Consider the following 23,348-nt stretch of genomic DNA (forward strand, 5'->3'; position numbering starts at 1 on the left):
GAGAGACGTTTGAGAGCAGTTAATGGGAGGACACAGTCAGACTGGCAGGGTGCAATGACCTTTGATAATGGTAGAACCAGTAGCCGTATAGATTACATTCCTGTTAATGTGGAACTCTGGCCCTCTGTCTTAGATATGGAGGTTCAGAAGAGGCCGGAAAGAGACCACAACCCTCTGGTTTTAAAAATGAATGACAGAAGCTTCTGTAGTTTTATACAGAGGGAAGTTGAACCAATTACTAAAACAGTTACTGACACCAATGTCTTACGAAGGGTTCGGTGGTCAAGGATAGTAAAAAATGAGTGAGGTAGTGCATATGAGGGACATGGTTTCGGATTCCTTGTCTAAACTCACCAACTGCAAGTCTCAGGAGGCGCTAATTGACATCCTACCGGGTGTTCATGACAAACTTTTCAAGGGACGGAAAAAGTTCTTTATTAAAGAAAGCTCCCGTTAAAAAGAATAGACCCCCGAAGGCTAGCTCATGGTATAACGCCACGGGCAGAAAGGCCTATAATGTTCTTGTGGAAGCAATTAGATTAAGATCACAAGGTGATATCAAACAGGCTAGAGCAAATTATAAAGCTGCACAGAGTAGAGCTAAGAGAGAGTGGGATGAGGAAAGATGGAAGGACCTGTTACAGGCATGTGATGGGAGGAATAGGACCCAATTTCGGCATCTAGTTAAGTGGGGTAATAGTCCACAGTCACAGTTTCCGAGTAACCATGTGGTCTCAGAACTATGGGTGACTTATTTTGAAGCACAGTTTAAGGCATCTCCTAGAAGTGAGGAGATCGCCCAGCCTATTTTATACATCGAACCATTGAATTTTACATGTAGAGAGGTAGAGTCTGTGCTAAAAGTAGTTCAGAGTGGCAGAGCCCTGGGGCCCGACTGCATTCCTGAAGACTTGTTTAGACAAGATAAAGATCTATGGGTCCCATACACAAAATTATCAGCAAATGCTATAGTAAGTGGGGCCCCGCTCCTGGAATCTTGGCTTGGGGCAGAGATCTTACCGATCTATAAGAAGGGGGATCGTTCTGAACCAGCGAATTACTGGCCATCAGTCTTATTGACGCTGTTCAGAAGATCGTAGCCAGATTAGTGCATGGGCGAATTCAGGGCAGGATGACCGAAACTAACATTTCAACCCCTAAACAGGCAGGATTTCGGTCACATACAGGCACTCTCGATCAGGCCTTCAGGTTTGTTTTAATATACTGGAAGGAGGTGGTCTTAAGTGGGGGGATGCTCTTTGCAGCCTTTGTGGACTTAAAATCCGCTTTTGATCTTGTTCCTCGGACAAAACTGTGGAAGGCATTATTTGTAATGGGGATGCCCCCATGTTTGGTTGTAATTTTTGTAAAATTTCATGAACGTACTTATGCGCAGGTTCGTTGGGGCAAACCGGTTGAGACCACAGAAAGGTTTAGGGTCGCTAAAGGGGTTCGACAGGGATGTGTGCTGGCCCCTACCTTGTTTTCTTTATTTATAAATGGGGTAGTCCAGTACTTATCACCCAACTGATGCGCCAATGTTAGCTGGCATGAAAGTCCCACTGCTCATGTTCGCGGACGACACCCTGCTGATTTCTAAAATGAGACAGGGGCTTCAGGAGGCACTGTCTCGTTTCGAGGTGTTTTGCCACGAACATGAGCTAGTGGTCAATGTAGGGAAGACAAAGTTTATGGTGCTCCATAAGACCAAGCCCATTAAAGCTAATGTATATATGGACGGGGTTCTATTGGAGCAAACAGACGTGTTTACTTACCTGGGTGTCCCATTTAATGATAAATGAAGCTGGAAGCCCCAAGTCGAAATACTGGCTTTAAAGCATGCTCAGTTGGCCGGTGCTCTAATTAAGGAACATAGGTTGTTCCAAACTAAACCGATTGCACCTATTATAAAGATATATACAACTAAAATTAGCCCAGCCATCTTATACGGGGCTGAAATCTGGGGTTTTTGTAATCTATCTCCACTTTCCATAGCTCAACAAAAGTTTATGAGATTTATAGTTGGTCTGCCACAATCGTCAGGGGCGGATTGGCAAGGCGGGCATTCGGGAATGGGCCGAAGGGCCGGTGCCTTAGTGCCCTCTGTGGGTCGTTTTTTTTCTCCCCTGACCCAGTCCACAGAGAGTGGACTAGGAAAGGGGAGAAAAAAAACCGGCCCACAGAGTGCACGGAGACAGAGACACAGAAAATGAAAGCAGCCTCGCTGTGCGGCCAGGCAGCAATTGTCAGCTGTGGCTTCTCCTTGACCCCTGCCCTGCCAAGCAATCAAGCTGAGGCTGCGCAGGGGTGATTGTTTGCAATAATCGGCCTCCCTGGGGGCCAGGTGTTTCTCAGGCCTTTGAGCCATTTGCACCTCGGCCCCCTGGTGCCCATGCAGCCCAGAAACGGTGTTAGTGTTAACACCTCGCCCACAGCCCTTCACATTCAGGGCATAGTGGGCGAGGAAGAATGGGTCTTGCTGTGGGGGCCTGGTGATGTTTGGAATTTTTTTGTTTTATTTATTTATTTATGCGATTTTATATAGCACGGACTTTACCCGAAGGTGTCAGAGCGCTTCACACTAGGAACAGCAATAATACATGAGGAGAAAATTATAAGTGGACAAATTACAAAAGCAAAGGTTAAGTTACATGAATCAAAAGTGACAATAGTGAGCAACCAAAATACAAGAGGAGCAAACAATACATTAAAGGAGGAAAAAGTGATGTGTGCAGGTTACAAAAGCCATCAAAATACAAGTAGAGGTATAATACTGCAATTAATGGCAGACACTCCAGCACCAGAACAAACGTTACTTAGGCAATGGTGGCACTTGTGCAAGTATCTAAAGCAAACAAAAATGAGAGGTATCAAACAGTGTGTTACAAGAGAAAAGTGATGTGTGCAAGTTACAAAAGGGTACCATACACAGGTACAAGGGTAATACTACAGTAAATGGTAAATACTCAAACTGCCAGAACACACTGGGAAGGCACTTCCCATGCATCAGCTTCACCCCAGCCTCCCCCCTGGCTACCTGGCTACCTTGGATGACCCAGAAAGCTGTGTTTTGTGCTCCCCTGCCAGGACATTTTCCCAAGGCCTGGAGGGTTGATTAATTTACTAATTGCAGGGGCCTTACCTCTGTTCATGTGCTCCTGAGCTGAAGGTCTGGGGAGGGCTAAGTAGGTTAGTAATAGCAGGGGCTTTGATGCTTTTCAGGTGCTCCTGTGCTGAAGGCCTGGGGAGGGCTAAGTAGGTTAGTAACAGCAGGGGCTTTTATGCTGTTCAGGTGCTCCTGTACTGGAGGGCTGGAATAATTTTGTGACAAAAAGGGGACTTGCTATTTTTTTTAGTTGCTCAGCATGTAGGCCATTGTCACCTTGGCCCTGTGTCCTGTGCAAGAACAGTATCCTCCCACTTTCATTCCTTGTCTGTTCAAATGGTGTTTCATGAAAGGGCACGCCCCTTGAATGGTGGCCACGCCCCTTAAATATGGGCCACGCCCCTTGAATGTGGGCCACGCCCCTTAAATATGGGCCACGCCTCTTGAATGTGGGCCACTTTTTTCGTCAGTGCCCGGGCCGAATTGTGATCCCAATCCGACCCTGACAATCGTCCCCTTTATTACCCTTGCTTCTTGATTTGGGCTGTCACGCTTTCAAAGATCTAGCTCGTTTTAGACCACTGGCATTCTGGAGGCGTCTCTGGATCACTCCGGAACTCTCCCTGTATGCTAAGGCCTTACTGGAAATGAGGAGGTTGAGTGGATCGTATAAGATCCTATAGCTGTCATCAATTAAAACCACGCTGACTGAAATGCGGATGAGTAATCTATGGGAACATCCAGAGGCTGCAGATTTTCCACCAAAGAAGACCTATAATGCAGCATATTGGGAGCTAGCTAAACTCAAGAGATTCTCCTCCCACATAAGTCAGTCATTAGCGAGGAACTTTTTAGGCACAAAGGATGAAGCCATTTTGGAAAATTATTTGTATCTTATTACCAAGCCTCATGACCGTAAGCTATATCATCAGTTTAGAACTGGTATGCTACCTTTACGAAGTTTTACAAGCAAATGGAGCCCTGCTAGTAGTGACAAATGTGCTTTCTGTCAAGATCATAGTGAGACTATAGAGCATTTTTTATTTGTTTGCCCAGCCTATCAACAGCCAAGGAGGAACTGGCTCAAGCCCGTATGTTTGAGTATGAACTCCAGATCGGCAAATGCTGCAAGGAGAATTTTAAAAACTGATACCTCCAACTTTATTGTAAATGGTGTGTCAAAGTTTTTTAGCTGGGCATGTGCTATACCAATAAAAATGGTGGGGGAGGGGGATAGCAGTTGTATAAATATTAAATTGGGCAGAATTCCAGAAGGTGCTTGAGTTGGGTATTGTAGTACCAAGGTAAGGTTTTTCAGATGACTCGCCCTTTGGTAAAACTAATTGATGTTGAATTAAGTCTGTATGCTGGTTTATATATTTAATACTCTTTAAAAAAAAAAAATCTGTTTTAATATGCTTATGTTTATTTATTTATGTATCAACCTATGATGGTGTGGTATCAAGTTTTACATTTTTGATAATTGTGGTGTATTTTATGTGAAGGATTTTTTGTTACTTGGATGCTATGTCTTTTATGATGAATAATTGCAATCAAGACTTAATGAACTGAGCTGAATTAGCACAATGATTCTCAAAGGAGTTAAATAAACAAAATATCTCAGCCTCGCAGTGCAAAAATGCCAGGAAAACAATTTCCAATCCAATCTTAAAAACCTGTGCTCAGACAGAAAATTTAACAAAAACAAATCTTTGACATGAAGAACACATACATAAAAGATCGAAGTGATTCACATGTGAAGCATTTACCCAGTTTCTTTAACACCGTGGCTGCTGTGCATTTTCGCCTCCTGTGCTGATTTATGGTGAACTCCTCTATTCATGACGAGCTCAGCTCGTCATCAGCACAGCTCAACTGTGCCTCATGACGAGCTGAGCTCGTCATGAGCATGGAAGTGGTTAAAATAAAGTTAAATACATTGATCTCTCTATGGAACTGCTATATTCACATCAAACAACAAGTAAATATTCCCGCTTGACCTATTTACATTGCTAAATATAATATATCCAACCAAATCTCGGACACAAATGTGTAAGAATTCAATTTTATTTTTTATATAACTTATTTATATTTTATATAAAAAAATTAAAAACCTAGATTTCATGGCTTGTATATCAATTATAGTTCTGTACTTAATAAATCACAGTCAACATTAAATTCAATAACCAACCAAAAGTTATGATACAAAAGTCAGATCATTAATATACATAAACATGAATATAAAGACTCACCATCCCACTTAATTCATATATCATTCATTCTGAACTATATACATCCAAACTCAGAACACTCTCTCTCCCGGAACTCCCAGAGAAGAATTTATTTTATACAGTTTTGCTCAATACAGAGACTACCTTTCATTTAGTCTTCTAATGGTCTGAGGTTTCCATATCATTTTGGTCCACAAACGTTTCAGTGGTTTACACCTTCTCCACACCACTTTTATCAGGACCTAATAAACAATAGGTTGTCTTTATACAACCAGGAAACCAAGCAGGGTGGGGTATATGAGAGTGCTAGATTATTATTATGTTCACTACAACTAGAATCCAAATTTCTTCCTTGCATTAATGTTTACATACACCCCGTTCTAAGTCAACTCATATGTATAGTTCCTCAAATTTCTTCATTCCTCGAAGACACAATTTCCTTCTTTCACCCACAGCGCAATTCCTTTCTTCCATCCACGTTCCCGAAAGTGCCTCTCATATCATGTGTTGCACCACAGCAGTAGATCTTCAAATCCATAATGCGTCCAGCGGCAGGGTAGGAATCCAGAGGGTTAATCTCCTTAACAAATGTGCGACTACAGTAGTTGCCTTTGCCCCGATCAGACTATGAGATACAGGGATATACCCAATTGGATAAAAGTACCTGGGATGCTTGAGGGAAGGTAGGTCCTCTCTCTTATCCCTACATATCACTATGTAGGATAGCTTAGAGATCCTTGTGAGAGTCTGATGAATGTCCGAGACCATGTTTGGCTATTTATGGGCAGAAACATTTTGGCGGAACAAAGGTACATAATGGTTATGGTACCCAAAAACGTCCTCTTATCATACTTTTCAGTATTTTTATTCATATCCAAAATACTACCTAATAAAGTATTCATTGAGGTTTACGTTGAGGTATTCTTAACTAATTAGAACTGAATCCCAGGAAGATTATCCACAAAAATAATTTTAAAGAAATCCCTCAAACCGCTACTTGACGTTTAGTCCACACTAGTACTATTACCTTACAAGGGTGGGCTGAGGTGGCCGATTATGCATGCCACATTATGTGTCTGAAACCACCTCATCCAATTTCTTACATATTCGAAGTAAGAGCTTCCACCCAGGACAGGTAGACACTTATTTCAGCTCATCAGGCCACATCCTGCGCTATCTGTGAGACGTGTGGAGGTAGTTGCCGCGTTTAAGCACAAGGTAACCCCAGGCAGCTGCTCAAGATAAGGAAATTTGCTGCACATCAACACCGAGGGAGATATGGGAGGCTCCATGAAACCGGGTCACCAGTGACCCCCTCCCCTGTGCTGTGGGTGCTTTCAGGTACCATCTGTTGCCGGGGATGACTGTTCTGCTCAAGACCTTACCATTTGAACCCGTGGTCCCTTCCCTATGACTTGCATAGTTTTTAGCTTTGTGTCTGCTTGTCCTGCATTAGTAGCAAGCAGCACTGTCTACGTGAGTAGCCTGCTACGAGAAAATCTATAATTTAAACATTGTTTTTTGTAGTGTAGGACAATCCCTTTTTGTGTCATCCAAAGGTCTCAGGATGGACTGAAACCATGGCCAGCCACTATACTCCTAAAGCTAGCCCAGTGGCTACTGGCCTAGTGGGAATTCAATCACTGTACCAAGACACCAAACACTCTAACCAGACCCCTGACACCACTTGAACGGTATCCTGTAAAAGAAAGGGTTGGCACTGCTGTTGCTTTAGGTGATAGGACAGAGGGTGCACTCAGAAAATTTGACTTCATACCAAGTGCTGAGGCCATATCACTGCAATACCAGGATTTGGTACCATTGCTTTAGCTCTGAATAGTAACCTTGTGCAACATGGTATGTATATTACATTGTCCACTGTTCCTATAGTGAGCATATTGAGCTAATATACTGCTTGGTGTCAGAGCCCTGTCCCAGAGGGTTGAAGAGACGTCTGGTTATCACTGAGTATTTTAGTTGTATTTGTAGTATATTTTTCTTGTGTGTAGTACAGTACTTTGTTTTAGAAAGTAAAGCACTGAGTAGACAGATCATATTAGCTTGTATAATGGTATAAACTGTATTCTCAATGTTTATCTCACCTCGCCTTCTTAAGTAAGACTTGGACTGTTCTGTTTCACTACCCTGAGTGCACCAAGTGCAGGAGAGGATTATTACTTGGTTACCTGGCTGCCATCTGTGCCAGGGTGGTCAGACGACTTATACAGGTGCAACCGTTTGCCCCGGAGGCAGACTTTTGGCTGATGCCGCCTTTCGTGCTCATTGACCGGGTCATGTCTACTGACAAATGGAAGGTAGGAGGCTGTCTTATGCTGGCGGACCTCTACCCTGAACAATGGTTCATAACATACCAAGAAGCAGTAGACTCTTGAGATGGGACCGGGCAATTCTTACAATAGGCCGAAATAGCGGCAACGGCACAACACTTATGGCCTACATTCCTGGAAGGCCCGGAGCACACACATACTCTGATCACGATGATAGCCATGGCGGAAGGGAGGAAACTTGTCACTCATCTGCACAGGGCGTTACGGGACGACAGAAAATGCGCACCTCTCAAAATAGAAGGTAGATGGCAGGAAGTGAGCCCACAGGAGATCACACCACGAGACTTGGAAAAAATTCATGGGGGCATACGTTAAGTGGCGGTTTCCAATAGATTTAAGTAGATACAAAACAACATAATCCACATGACATACCTCTCACCTAAGCGCCTACACACCATTGATCGCTTGAGAGATCCAAGGTGCCCCATATGCCACTATGCACAGGCAGATTTCCCACACATGGTTTGGTCGTGTCTGATGATTCAGATATATTGGACAGCTATCCTAGACGACCTACACAGAATAATGGGATGGAGAGTTGCCCTAGAGATCCGTACTGATCTCCTTGGACCGATCCCCCGGGACCCTAAACGTAAAACCAGCATGAAGTTCCTGGTATTGGGACTTGTGACAGCTAGGCTACGAATAGCAATCCACTGGCTGACACAGAGTGGGCCACTGGTACCGAACTGGAAAGCGGACCTGAAGGAATGGGCACTAGCAGAGGAGGGGCACATACGTAGTACTAGGAGGGATGACAATCTCCCGGAAGTATTTCAGGCGTGGGGGCTAATGTTCCAGGAGATAGGGAGGAGCTCCCTGAATCCTACACAGACTATGTTGACTGGTGTTAGTCACGTGGGGACTGCATCCCCCAGACAGTGGGAGAGACGGGAGGATACCACTGATTGAGATGTTGTAAGATGGACCTCTGGGTGGGTGGGCCCGGTAGGGGGGGAGGTGGGGGGTGGAGTCGGGGGGGGGGGGGGGGAGGGTGTTCAGTTGCAAGTTCATACGAATGCTAATGACAATGTTTATACTAATCGCCGGTTCGGTACACACTTCAAAGACAACCCAAAGTGGACTAAATGATGCTGTACAGGGATTGCAAGGCTTATTATTCATAGTTGTCTGTAAAATATTACTGTACCAACATGTGAAGTGAACCTTAAAAAGCAAAATAAAGAAATGTATAAAAAAAATAAAAATTATTACTTGGTTATAAAGTTTGAATAGTACTGTGGCCCGAGGACACAATCAGCGAACAACTCCAATTGATGCAACTGAAGGCCCGTAACCCACGACTGCCCTGGTACCTTAGGAAATGGGTCGTCACACCAACACCAACTTTTAACAATATCTCTGAGACTAACCTGATAAGACCTCTGCCAACTAGCTTGAAACCATCTAAGTTCCCATACTATCTTAAAACTGGCCAAGTTTCCTAGCATCCGAAATGGACATCTTCACACAATGCTGATCCTGTGAAGGCTAGGACCTCCTACTCAAGTAACAGTATATTAATGAAAACAATCTCCTGGATACAGAGAAGGTCATAGTCTATTATTCCTAATGTATCACTGACCCCAGCTGGCAATACTACTGGATTTACAGGCGTTTCAGGCACCGTCAATCAAAATATTACTAGAAACACTGCAGAAATGCATACGCCTTGGATCTAAAGTTCCACAGTTTTATCTCTAACACATCTAAACCATGCCAGCAAATAAAAGTAGTTACTTTTTTTGCAGCCCTCGCCTCCTCTTGCAATAGAGTCCTATAAGGATCCAGTCTCACTCCTTCTCTGTTCAAAAAATACCTTCAACCTTTCAGATAGAACACACCACCAAAATGTATTATCTAACGATGGCTATAAAGGACATTCAGACCTGAAACCACAACCTAAAACTAAATCCACTCATAACAGAATTTCTTCGCTTCCACTCCTCATGAAAGCATACAGCAGTTTCAAAATGTATGGATTCCCTCAACATACTCAAGTACAAGCATGATATTACTGGAGACACAAAAACACTCAGTTTAATCTTGCCAAGAAACGTAACTGCCACTCCTGAAATGAAGAACACTGCCAAGTGTGGACAGTTTCCCAAAAATGTTTTGCAGAGAAAAAAACAATCACAGAAAAACTTTAGTTCAATGTATAGAATTTGGTGAATAACAAAGCACACATATTGTGAATACATGCTGTATATCATTATTATCCAAAACTCTTTTTCGCTTTAAAACAAAATAACTATTTAGATACAATACCAAAGCAGACAAACATGTTTTCAACAAATAAAGACTACTTTCTTATGGTATTACAAGCCTGTAAGCTCACCTCAGGTTCCAGGTGATATTAAGCTTGGTCCCATGGTTGATGACATTACAAACAAGCATCTGCAATGCAATAAGTCTTGCATTTACGAGAGTTTGAGCTATTGGCATTGTAAATGACAATGCCAATAGCTTAAAGTCTCGCAAATGCGAGACCTAATACATTGCAAATGCAATTTCTGTAAAATCGCTCCATGGCACGTTTTCACGTTAATGGCGGCAGAGCCCCTTTCTTTAGACCTGGCTTGTCTAAAGAAACGGGCACAGCCGCAATTAAAGTGAAAGCTGACAAACAGGCATTTTATTTGTATGAGTGCCCCATGCCACAGTTTCACTTTATTAGCGGCCGCGTACCTTTCTTTAGACTTGGCTTCTCTAAAGAAAGGGGGGAAACTACATTTAACACATCCTGCCAGCTGCAGAGCATTCACTCCAACTATGGAAGAGTGGATTTATAAATCATCCTACATTGGGAATGGTGATTATTTTGGGGTCTCCCCAACTTAAGATGGGGACCCAGATGATAACCTAGAAAGGAAAAGCATTCCGTGCTGAATGATTTTGTGGTGGTCCCATTGTACTAGGACCACCACAGGCTGAGGTATGGGCAAAAATTAGTTTGACTAAAGGGCCCAGCAAAGCATTGTGGGGCAAGTTTCCGTAGTATAGTGAATATTATACTATCGGCTCCCCTGCTGAGCCGGGGAGAGCCCAGTAATGTTTTCCTTTCATTGTCTTTCCTTTTTGCAGGCTCACAGGGCGTTTCCCTTTTTTGAAAGGGCACACAAAAATAGCATTTGTTTGTCAAGTTGACAAAGAAATGCTTTTTTTTGTAAAAGCGCCCCATGATGCGCATACAAGAGAATGTCGGCCGCACCCAGTTCTTCACACGAGCGGTGTCTAAAGAAAGAGGCACAGCTGTCATTTTAAAATTAAAACTCAAAAAAAGTGTTGCGAGTGAGCTTGTCCTGCCTGCAACAGCAGGGCAGAAATCCATTTAGCAAAATAGTGCGAGGAAGCTGTAATTAAAGCCTACTGAGTAACAACACATGTAACAGGGAGTGTCGTCATGGGAGGTTACAAATTGAGACAAGGCGGTTTAAAGGAGGGACTACTAAGCCTTTTGACCAATGAAAAGCTAGAGTTTCCAAAGGACAATCACACAAGCCAATAAAAAATAAGGGCAGACAGTGGGCGGAGCTTCAAGTCCATACCACAATACAGCATGCCTTGCAGAGCAGCGCATTCGCAGCCCAGGCTCTACCTAAAAACTCATGAACTGGTTCAATGTACAGCCGCCAGTCATTAATTCACTTTTTTGGAACTAGTTATTGAATGGCAGTATGGAGTGTTAAAGCAGGTAGCCATCACTCTTCGGTACTACACTCATTCCTTGCAGAATGCCCATAGAGGCTTAGTTGTTTCTTCTTATAATGACTTCACAATTACTTTTTACAACAATTTGTCATCCTTTAGCAATGACAATGGTGATCCGCAAGCACTGGCTCCTCGGAATCGTGGGCACTTAAAAGCTGCTATTATGAGGCTCTTTCTCCAGGCACTATTAAAGCCGTTTTGTGCTTATATAGGGCGATTCAGGAGGATGTGCATTGACCGTCTGGGCAGCTGCAGGAACAGTGGGAGAGAGATCTGGACATTCCCATCACCAACAGGGTTGGGACTCCATCCTGGATTGAGTACCGAAGGTATCCAGGAACGCCGGATTTAAATTGATTAACTATTATGCCTTCCACAGAGCATGCCTCACTCCGGAGAAATTGGTAGATATTTCCATGCGGCTGATACAACCTACCCACATTGTGGGAGCTAACCTCTTACACATGCTTTTGTCCTGTTTCTTGCTGCACACTTTCTGGGAGGAGATTACCTGTACGATTGTAGATGTTAATGAGAAGGAGACCCCTTGCCATTGTCTCCTAGGGTGGTTGCCCCACACTTCCAAAACCAAGGTGACTAGAAATCACCAAGAACTGGAAGTCACCTGTGAGGCTTCGAGTACATGCATGGAGGAGAGAAATGGAGAAGTGGGTGGGGTGTGAGGAGGGAGTGATCCTGAGGGAGGCTGGGCGAGGGATAGGCACATTAGACACAGCTGTGCTTGGGAAGCCCTGGTGGATAGCTTCACTGATCCAGACCCCAATACTCCAATAGGCACACCCGTGGGATGTCCTGTGCCGGCCCCACATTAAAGCTCACCACATTGATAGAAATGCGTCCGGCACTACCTGCCCCTGGCAGTCCCTACACCAGTTGCAGCTGCTGCCTGAAAGCAGCACTGGGGAAGATTCGGTTTAAAAAATAAAAAATAAACACCTCCCGGCAGCCAGCTGCTGCCTCTCCTGTGTCCTCTTACTTTTTCTTGTGAAAAACAAGAAGCACCAGGGCTCTCATGCTCGCTGCAGCCAATCACAATGCTGAAATGCAGCGTTATGATTGGTCTGATTGCCATGACATGGCTCTCAGCCAGGGGCTGTAGGGGTGGGCATTTTCTCCAGGCAGGCTGTAATTCTATTTTTTTCCTTTCTTTTGCTGCTTTATGGCAGTGGGGCGAGCAGCCACTGCCCTACACTGACAAGATCAGCGTTAACCGCTAGACCGCTATCCACTTCACTGGTGCTGCAGTGGGCAATACCCTATATTATAGCATGTGTATGACGTTAAGAAGAATCATGGGGGGGGGTACGTTTCAGTTGTGTATAAAGGATACCTCCCCATGTATGATGAAAAATGACTGCTGAACCTATGTCATCACACTTGTTTCATGGGAAACGCTAACGTTTGTGCGATGTACGTGCTGTAAAATTCCAATAAAATCTGTTTTAATAAAACAACAATTTATCAGCCTTGATGTTGCATTTTTTGTATCTGTTTCTGTGCTTCGCATCTAACAAAGCTGCAGCTGTTATGTAGCTCTTTTAAGCTTCATTTCAACAAAAACGATATTGTTTGCTGCTAAAGAACATACCGCACCGAATTTGGAACAATCATATGTTCCCTTAAACACAAATAATCATTCTGCAAAGCGGGAAATGGAAAGAAAGGGGGATTAAATTTATGTTTTAAACGACAAAACTAAATAAACATTCAGAACAAATGTTTGTAGCTGCTTGAATATACTAAATCTTGTGTCCAACGCATAAGATTAGGATTATTATCTGTCACAACACTGACCTTTAGCATTCGTTACATTTATTGTCTAAAGAATAAAAAATAAATCACTTGTTCAATTCTTTTTCTATTTTCTAGATTGACGGTGCATTCTCCGGAGCTGGCACTTACTACCAACTTGCTAGCATTTGTTGGCAAGAGGATCGATTTATCATTTATGGGTTGAAAACCAAGGAAAAAGGCCCATAACCCCAGTTTACGATAACGCAACCCACACACTAAAAACTATAAAGAGTGAAGTTCGACCGTGAACATAGCACTGACACGGAGTAACCCGATCACTCCATTTACAATTTGCAAAAGGATATTACGAATAATGACTGCAGCGATAATAGACGGAATGAGACAGCAGTTCAGCAAATATACATTTTCTCCCTTAGGTATTTAACTTGTGATTAAAAAAATGTAACTGTAACAATACTACCATTCGTCTTCATTTTGCCATCAAGTCAGTATACATACAATTATTTTATTTCACGTTAATGACATACCCCATTTTCAATCCTCTTCTCCGTTGGGATACTGCTAGTCCCGCTTCTCTGATTTGGAGCCGGTCGGACACCTACAAGTAAATTTCCAACAAGCTCATTAAATTTCACGCAAATACAAAATAAGTGCAAATGTCCTACAATTTTAAACAAGTGAAGGAGGATCCAAATGCCTATTCAGAAATGCTGGTTTTGCAATCTCCCTTATAATTTTCCATCCACAAAATGAGCGTCCGCCCTCTGATTGGCCAAAATATACAAGCAGCATTAAATATTGCTACCAACTATTAACTATACTGTGTTCTAGAACCATCAACATTTTGCCCACCTCTAAACGGGATGGAAACATTGATGTTTCTTTCGGACAGGCAGAAAAATTCACAATGCACTACGTAATACAATGCAGGCACCATGTAATACAATCCAGGTCCCACTCCCTCCACCCCCAAATAAAAGGGATATGGTACAATGTATGGAAGTTCTAAAGGGGTGATGAGATAGCTCAATGTAAGAATCAATCTGCCTGTATAGACAACCTTTTAATAACTGCATATTTAATGAAAGTGCAATGCAGTAGTGATCTACGGCAAACCATCATACCACTACTTTGGTATAGTTGGGCTATTGCGACATTCAGTTCACTAGTATTCCTGGCAAAATATTCTGCTTTGTAAGGAGCACCAACCTATTCTAAAGCTTCCTGTCTCTTTAACCCTTTCGATGCTGATGACGAGCTCAGCTCGTCATGATGCACGGTTGAGCTGTGCTGATGACGAGCTGAGCTCGTCATGAACAATGGGAAAGAGGGGGCCTGCAGCACAGGAGGGGAAAACACCTAGCAGCCAAGGTGTTAAGACAGAAGTGTTGGACACTTGTTGGGCTAGCCCAGTTCTTTGAACAGTGTGTTGGGAATTCTATATTATTTATGGTTTCTGGGCTGCATCATATATTGGCTGGGTTGGTTCTGTTTGGAAATGTTATTGTGGTGATTGGATATGGATTACAATTATGTGAGTGCGAAGAGAAGAGGGTTGAGATGCAAATACGAGAATAGGTATTCCGGCCCCAAAGTAATGTTAAGATGTGGAATAAGAATAAGTTGTTAGTTGTGCCTGATGGTAAATATACAATTGTCAATAAGAAGCTGGATATGCAACATCAACAAGACGACGAGGTCATAGGAGCTGTCCACCGCTGCCAATGCTCAAAACGATTTGGGTCCAAGCGGAAAACTTTGATATTTCTAAAGGATTTCTTATATAAGGTCAATTATGTATACATTGTACATACCTTGTCTTTTGTGGGGTTGGAGTTTTGATAGAGAGGGGAACTGATTATTGCTTAAGGTAGATGGCCTGACTTTTTTTTATTACGCGACTTGGTCCTGTTTTGGAATGTTGACCATGTCTCCCACAGGGGTGTGGAATTTAATAAAATATCTACTTGTCTATGGGACAGATTGCTTCATAAATCTACTTGCCCTGTAACAAAATCCACTTCTCCCTTTCGTGCAATGTAGTTTAGTGACAAATTATAGCAGCAATCTCATTATATAACAGCTCTGATGTAGCCTCTCTGATTATGCCAGGGCTCATACCATAGTAGGGTTTGAATACTAACAATTCCTCATTTTGCCACCTTTTGCAGAACTACATACTGGGGCGGAAAGTAGCAGTAAGCAATAGTTCCAGGATTGGAATGCCCTTTAGAACCGACTAATTTTCATGTTTAAAGAGTTTTTACCAGCTCTTTTCTAATCTTTTCCCATACCGAGAAAGGTTAGAAATTTACTCCTGACAATGGCAGATGTAAAACTTCTTTCAAAGTTGGGAAAAAAGTGGTTGGAGAGAAGGTAACTTGCAAACAACAGATTTTCACACGTACAAATTTACACATGCATGTTTGCTCGTGCTAAAATGCCGTTCACTAATATTTTCTAGGACTACAATTTCTTGACCTACTACTGTAGATTCTTGTGAATTCATGAAACCCATAAATCTACACCAACGCAAGGACATATACCATGGGTACACTTTTGAGATTTCTTTAATAATTGGACACCTAATTTGGGCTGGCGTTAACCATGACCTTTTTAGTTTTAAAAAATTCTATCTCTCTATCTGTCGGCTAGTTTCAGTATGAGTGAGAGCATTCTGCTCTTTCACAAAGAGCATATTGGCACACAAAGAAGTTTTGTTCAAGGCCAGGAACTAATGTGGCAATGTGTGCTTTTTGAGACCAAAATTTGTTTTGGTTTTTGCCAATGCTCGTTATAATGGTGAGGCCTCGGCAGCTCCCACGCCAATAAGGTTTTACAAAAAACATGGCAGAACAAGACATACATTGACAAAACCAAAAGGCTGACCACCAATTTCAGACCTCCTGACTTTGTCAATGCTTGTTTATTTTTAGGTTTCCCATAAGCTTGTTGAAACTGGTTACACTGATTAGAAATATTTTGGGGAAATATTACCATGCAACACATTTTATAAATAATACTGCAAAGAAATGGTACATAAAATGTTACAGAAGTTTAGAAAAATGTTTATTTCCTAATTGCATTTTTGGGGAAAATTTTTATTTTGAAAGCAAAGAATCATCCATCTTGCTTTCAAGCTCCTGCAAGTATTTGCATCTAATCAGAGAGCATTCTGGGAGCATTATACACAGCCTCACACTGCTAAACGTGTGTAGACATGTTCATACTGGAACATCCATCAGTAGTGCAGTCCGAGCTTACAACATTTCTTTAGAACGCTCACCCTAATAAAGGCTTTGCATTAATCAAATCATAAATACAAATTCTAATAGCATTAATATATGAGCACAAAAATCACCTTATCTGGAGACATTGCCCGTCCCTGATCCATAATGTGGTACTGTAAACTATTACTCCCTGCCTCCGCAACTAAACAATGCAGATAATACACAGGGGTGACCCTAGACACAACCACCACTTCTGATCGAGGCATGTCGCTGGCCAGGACACAAGCAAAGCGCCTAGTACACAAAGCGTGATTAATATGTATACCGATGCATGTGTGATGGAACCAAATATGTGCAGTTAATGCTGATTATTAGAAACGTGTGTTGAATGTACTGTGAAAATGGAAATGTAACTGTCTACTCTGTTAATGAAAAATAAAAACAGACAAAAACAATGTGGTACTGTAAACTGGTAGCCAAAGGGTTAATGCTGCAGAGGGTTCGGCCTACTTGCCTCAAAAAATACACATGAAAACCTGTTGTCCTTGACCCCCAAAAATATGTTCTGGGCGCCAGGCTTTAGGAATTCCACACTTCTGATCCTAAACTTCAAGCTCTAGCTGTTGCTGCCTCCAGGGGGGAGCTAGTGGTACATACAGGCAAACAGGTAGATGAAAATTATTCGATTTTCTGCAACCAAATTACCACACAACTTGACCAGTTAGCACCCCTAAAAAGTATTACAAAAAGGGGCAGGCCTTCTGCTTCTGGTACGATGATACATTAAAACATCTGAAAAAGGAATGAAAGCTAGCCGAACAGGGATGGAGGAAAACATATACAGATGGGGACAAAAAAAATTGGAGATAAACTATACCCACCTATAACAAGCATTGGCATAGCCAATAGGTCTTGCCTTTGGGACCTTATAAGTGTTTAGCCATGCAACACTTGATGTTGTTGCTTCAAGGATATTGTGCTGGATAATTAAACACTTATAAGGTCCCAAAGGCGAGACCTATTGGATATGCTAATGCTTGTTTATAGAATTGCTGGTGTTGAGCACCGGCAGGACCCAGCCCTCTTAAAGCCCTGGGATTAGAAAAAGAAGGTCCCTGATGCTTGAAAATGTACAAATCAACTAAATTCAGTACCGCAGAGGTAACCGTTACTATTAGTAAGAGCAAACTGTTGCCCATTGTTATTCATACAATGTAGAGGTAAGCTTATGCAGTAGATACGTTATTGCTATCATGCAATATATTTCATGAGAAATACTGGCCTCTACACTCGGCACACCTAAAAGAGCAAATCTGAAGAAATCCGGCAAATTGGCCATTCTGATCTTATACCACACATCTTCTAACAACAAAGTTCATTACAAATACAATTTCAGCTGCTACAAAACTGATGCAATTAAAAGTCTGTCCTGCCAGATAAACGCCCAGAACATGTGTGGACACAAGAGTATGTGTGAATGTACATACACATAATACCTAAATTAGTAACTTTCCAGGTCCTGTATTCAATAGGGACATTCAACTTGATCATATGGACAACTCAACTTACACTAGGCTCATATAAATCTGAGAGCAGAACAGGGATACACTGCTTTAGATTTTTTTAAAGACAAAAATTAAAGCAGTATATTGGACACAAAAATACTACGGCATCTTTTTAACTTTTAAACATCTCCCTCCCCGCAGTAAATGTTCTCAACTGCCTCAACAAGTTGTATAATGGAACAGAGTGTCATTTGTAGTGGCTATTTCTGTTAAAGAAGTGTGAATAGTGTACTGCGAACGGAGAAGACGAGCCAAGACTTTATCTGCATTACTGCAGAAGAATGTGAAGGCTTCCTCCTGTAGTTATTTTACATGAGCCCTCGGGCAAGAAGTTGGGACCGTGGCAGAGACAAGCAAGCACTCATCCCACGGTTAGCAATTGGGCACTGAAAACAGAAGTGTTAAGAACACAACGCAGCCTCTTTACACAACACAGCCTCTTCAAAATGTCAGCGTCTCTTCGACGGATGGAGATCCCTAAAGTGAAATTTGGGGAGATCGTGACCACTTTCTAACTTCCCGCACACAGATAAGATAACACGCTTGAAACACTCATTCTATCCTTGGTGCATCTGTGGGCGATCCCATGAATCTGGCGAGCAGTGTTTTATTTTAAAAAGCACCGGCAGTGACCTCCAGCTGGCGACGAGGATTGTCTCGCATTTACAAAATGCACGCGATATAGAAATTAAACTAATAAGCCGATCCAAGGGGTTTCCACAGCAGAAGAAACATGGGGCCAGTTACCAGCACTTTGCCAAGCCTTTATCCACAAACAAGCAACCGTGCATTTGAAGATGGAGCAGGAACCACGAGTAAACCACGCTCATATAATTGCCACCAATTACGACCTGGGAAGGGATCATGGCAAAGATTAGCCAAAAATGTTAAGGCAGAGACTCAAAAATCGGCCCTTCAATGAATGAGCGGCCATACTGCTTACTTCGATGAAGAAGTGGCTTCGGGAATTGGCATCTTCGTGGCGAGGCAAGTTTTCCAAACACTAATGTTGTTAATAACAGAACTGTATTGAAGAAGGAATGGTGGAGGCCCAGGGAGGGTCATCTGAGAACAGCTACTGATTGCTGTCCCATCGATTCGCAAAGAATTACTAGGTCTGGCATGTGTGCCTTGAGCCAGTATCGAGCTGTGGGTGCAGAATAGAAAAAAACAAATGCCAACTTTAGAGAGAATATGGTGCCATTCTAGAACAAAAAGGTATTCCCACATTGTCTGAAATAAACCTCAGTCTCTTGCTGAGTTTACAATGGGTCCCATCCTTAAAATGCCACCGCAGGTCTCACAGAAGACACTAAAAACACTGTTGCTGCGAGTCCAAGGAGCAAGGACTCGCAGCCTTCGAGTACACACCCTCGGGGACGCAGAGGTGGTCCACTTGAACTTCCCGTGCCCACACCAACTGCTAACGTGCCCTATGGTATTTCAGTCTACATTAGGCCAAGATTTGCATGGCACTTTGAGTTTCTGAGATTCTATTTCAAGTTGTGTCTGTCTCGTGCACATGTTCTGCATTTGATGGAAATTGTGTTCCCTGAAAATAATTTGTCTTTAAAGCTCCACTTCACTAAATAACGCAAGACACAAACTGCAAGATAAAGCACACACATTTACACTTGCTCTAAAAAAGCCGGGAGGCCTAAAGCAACTTAACAATGACATACACATGTCCGAAAGTCAAGGTGGTGCCTGCTCCGGCCCACACTAGGCTGGAAAGTTACCGTTCAGTGTACTTCTATGCGCTAGCTTCTCATCTGTACCGCGCAGGATCGTCGTCCACGGAGCCTCCATGCAGACAGATTCACACATTTAAACCCTCGTTGGTCCCGGTGATGACAGCAGGTTTCTGTACACTCGAGTGGCCATGCTAGACATATTACAAGTGTAGATGCCTGCAGCCTCGGCGTCAGTGGGGTCGATACATGTATGAATCAGTACACAACACGCCTGACACTAAGTGTCATACACCCACCTCAGACGGGGCTCGGTCGATGCAGGAGCACACGGTGACCTGCCGGAGGAGCCACAGTGACTACAAGGGCTAGGCATCTCTGACACCCGCCGCCGGCTGAGCTGGAGGAGTCCGGACCGTGTACACTGAACTGTCTGGCAGGGGAAATAGTGCAAAAAACGTTCCGTATTTCTGTGGCTACATTGTAACCAGACGGCGCTATGGATAGAATAAAGTACATCTTCTCCTCAGGTCACAACAGAATGCAACCCGCAAAGAGTGCTCTCACTTCCATAACAAGAGGGAACAACTGTTTTCAAATCCTTTTTTCACTACTCGAGAAGGAGTGCAGACCGAACTGCTGAGATCACACAGTGCGTGTTCTGCAGATACCTCATGCTGGGATTTTCGCTGAAGTGCACGGGTCGCAAATGCCTGGCAATATCTTGCGTCCAGGCTTGGTAACGTTCAGTGCTTGTACTGCACTTAACCCATGCCAACGCTGCCGGGGCGACTCCCTCCCTGAACACCCCCGCAGGTCTGCAGACGGCGCTGCAGCTCCATTCCAAGTGCGCAGCAGCTCTCTGCTAATAATAACCGTTTGCATAACCCCTACCGGAGAGAAGTATTATCTTGACTGGTCATTACCGAATAGTTAACGGTGTCGATATTAATATATAATAAACACATATGTCTGAGTGAGTTAACCATTTGCTGCAGAAGTCTATGCTTAATCTGCATTTTACAATTCAGAATCCAGGCGTGCGGCCATTCCTGCGAGCACGATGGACAGATCGCTATTGGTTCAGTAATTGTTATTTCTATTAAGAACAAGGAGGGTCCATCAAATGCCTCCTTCCAGCAAGGAGAAGGAGGCAACAATGAGAGAAAAACCGCACGCAGCAAAAAAAAAAAAAAAAAAGGGGGCGGGAACAGCTACCGAATCCCTCCCCTCCAGGACTCCGTGACCTGCCTCATGGTTGCCAAGGCAATATTTCTGAAAATATTGTCGTGCTACCGTAAGGCAGGTCATGGAGTCCTCGAGAGGAGGGATCCAGAGCAGACAAATCTGCTCAACAGGAGCTTTTTCCAATGGCAGGCCTCCGTTTCCAGAGGCTTGCCAATGGAAAAAAGGGGCGTGGCTTCACGTCGTACTGAGTTCTTCTCCTCACAATAAGTCTTTGCCTCCAGCAGGGCCATGCCCTGCAATGGAGGCTTCGACCTAAAAAGGAGATAACCATAGCAAAGGCTGAAATTTTCGCTGATGTTATTTTGAAGTCCTCAAATAGCGCTACAAATATTTTCAAAACAGTAAATGACATCACTAATCCCACCTGCACAAAAAAGGAAATTCCTCCAACACAGAATCTCTGCGATGAGTTAGCCGTGTTTTTGAGAAGAAAATAAGCAAAATTATTAAAGGGCTACAATCTAGCAATGTTCTCACTCAGGAGGTTTAGATGGGGAAATCTGGGAATCATCATATTTCCAAGAAACAAGAATGGGAAGCGTTAGAGACCTCAGATAGTCTTGACCATTTTGATACACCACAAGTGGAGGAGTTTATTAAATTAGGCCTTAGTGTGTCTTCAGGTCCTCGTTGGATCAGTTACCTCACAAATTATGGAAAACTCTAGGAGTAAAACTTCTTCCGGCACTCAGGTTGATCTGTATGCAATCCTTGGAGAGTGGATTGGTACCAGTATGTTGGAAAAGAGCATTGGTCACACCCCTGCTGAAAAAAGACTCATTACATCGAGCCTGCCCTAAGAACTACAGGCCTATCTCATTGCTGCCCTACCCAGTGAACATCTTAGAAAAACTGGTTAGTACAGAACTTTCTCTGTGTTTAGAAACTAACAACAAACTGGAGGATGTGCAGTTTGGTTTTCGCCCAGGACATGGGACAGAGGCCACTCTGGTGACCGTAACGGATGACCTTCGAATGCGAGCGGACAGGGACAAACTACCATTCTGAATCTGTTGGACCTGTCCGCCGCATTTGATGTGGTTAACCATGCGGTGCTCCTAGCCAGGCTTGCCAGAGTAGGTGTGAGTGGGCTAGCACTGAGGTGGTTCCAATCCTATCTTTCAGTTAGGGCACAGGCAGTTGCTCCCCCCGTATCAATCTAAGTTTAGGGAGGACCACCATGGGGTCTGCGATTAGTCCCATTCTCTTTAATATCTACACGAGGACCCTGGTGGCTGTCATCAAGTCACATAATATCAGTTTAGTAAACTATGCTGATGACAACCAGCTGATTTTATCTCTGGAAGGCCATCAAGCACTGTCACTGGACAAATTTCACAACTGTATGCAAGATATGGCGCTTTGGCTCCAAAACAACTATTTGCAATTTAATGGGGAAAAAACTGAGATCCTGTGCTGTTCAGTAGGGAAGGTTCCATATCCATTACCAACGGGGTTTTGGCCACTACTGGTGACAGCCCCTCTGATCCCGGCAAAGGTAGTTCATAACCTTGGAATCCGTTTTGATTGCAAATTGAGCCTGGAGTCCCAAGTAAATCAGACAGTTGGGAACTGATTTGCTCTAATGAGAGTGCTTCGCAGAATTCTCCCAATGCTCCTTAAACAGACCAGGCCGCTGATAATAAGGAGTATTATTCTCAGTCACCTGATTACTGTAACGCTTTGCTATTGGAATCTCAAAATATTTGATGGGAAAACTCCAGAGAATTCAGTCTATGGCAGCCAAACTGGCACTTATGAGATCTCGCCAGTCTTCATCATCCCAGCCCCTGGCTGAGCTCCATTGGCTCCCAGTTGCACAGAGTGTGCATTTCAAATCAATGTGCTTAGTTTTCAAAGCTCTGCATGGCATTGGGCCCAGGCCTTTGCAGAGCAGATTTGAATTGTATGCCCCCCTGCGCAATCTTCGCTCTTCCTCAGCCAAACTGGCAAGAGTACCTAGGTTCAGAAGAGTTAGGTCTGGCGGGAGAGCTTTCAGCATTGCAGCAGCCTCGATGTGGAACAAACTCCCAACTGAACTCAGACTGATAGAAGACATGTTGCTATTTAGAAAGAGTCTGAAGACCTGGCTTTTTCCCAGGGTGTAGTTTGGGCTTTTCTTCTGCAGCCTTCATTACACTTTAGGAAAACTGATCCCACGTGCTCAAGCACCAGGATACCCGTAGGGTCACAGTGCGCTCTATAAATTCCCGATACAATACAATACAATATATATAGACTGGTGAAAATGTTTTTTTTACCTTCACCACCTGTGTGTGCATTACCTTTACGCAGCGGTCTTCTACAGCCATGCCCCTGAAATGGATTTCACTAAACAGCATGCCTGCTTTTGCTATCAACAGTCATTTGTCAGCCGAAAATGCTATTCACCTCCCAATGGTTTGGAAAGTGTCGAGACAATGTGTTTAGAAGCAGAAG

The 23,348-nt window shown here is 43.3% G+C and overlaps 1 protein-coding gene across 2 annotated transcripts in view; it reads right to left on the bottom strand.

Annotated features, from left to right (window-relative positions):
* PPP1R13B (protein phosphatase 1 regulatory subunit 13B) overlaps positions 1 to 23,348 on the bottom strand; it is a 427,185-nt gene that overhangs the window by 241,474 nt on the left and 162,363 nt on the right. For both annotated transcript variants that reach the window (XM_086937879.1, XM_086937878.1), the window contains exon 4: positions 13,703 to 13,773. In XM_086937879.1, coding sequence (XP_086794005.1) covers positions 13,703 to 13,773 — 71 coding nt within the window. The remainder of the gene's footprint in view (positions 1 to 13,702; positions 13,774 to 23,348) is intronic.

The sequence above is a fragment of the Lissotriton vulgaris genome, chromosome 9 (genome assembly GCF_964263255.1).
Source record: "Lissotriton vulgaris chromosome 9, aLisVul1.2, whole genome shotgun sequence".
NCBI classification, from domain to species: domain Eukaryota; kingdom Metazoa; phylum Chordata; class Amphibia; order Caudata; family Salamandridae; genus Lissotriton; species Lissotriton vulgaris.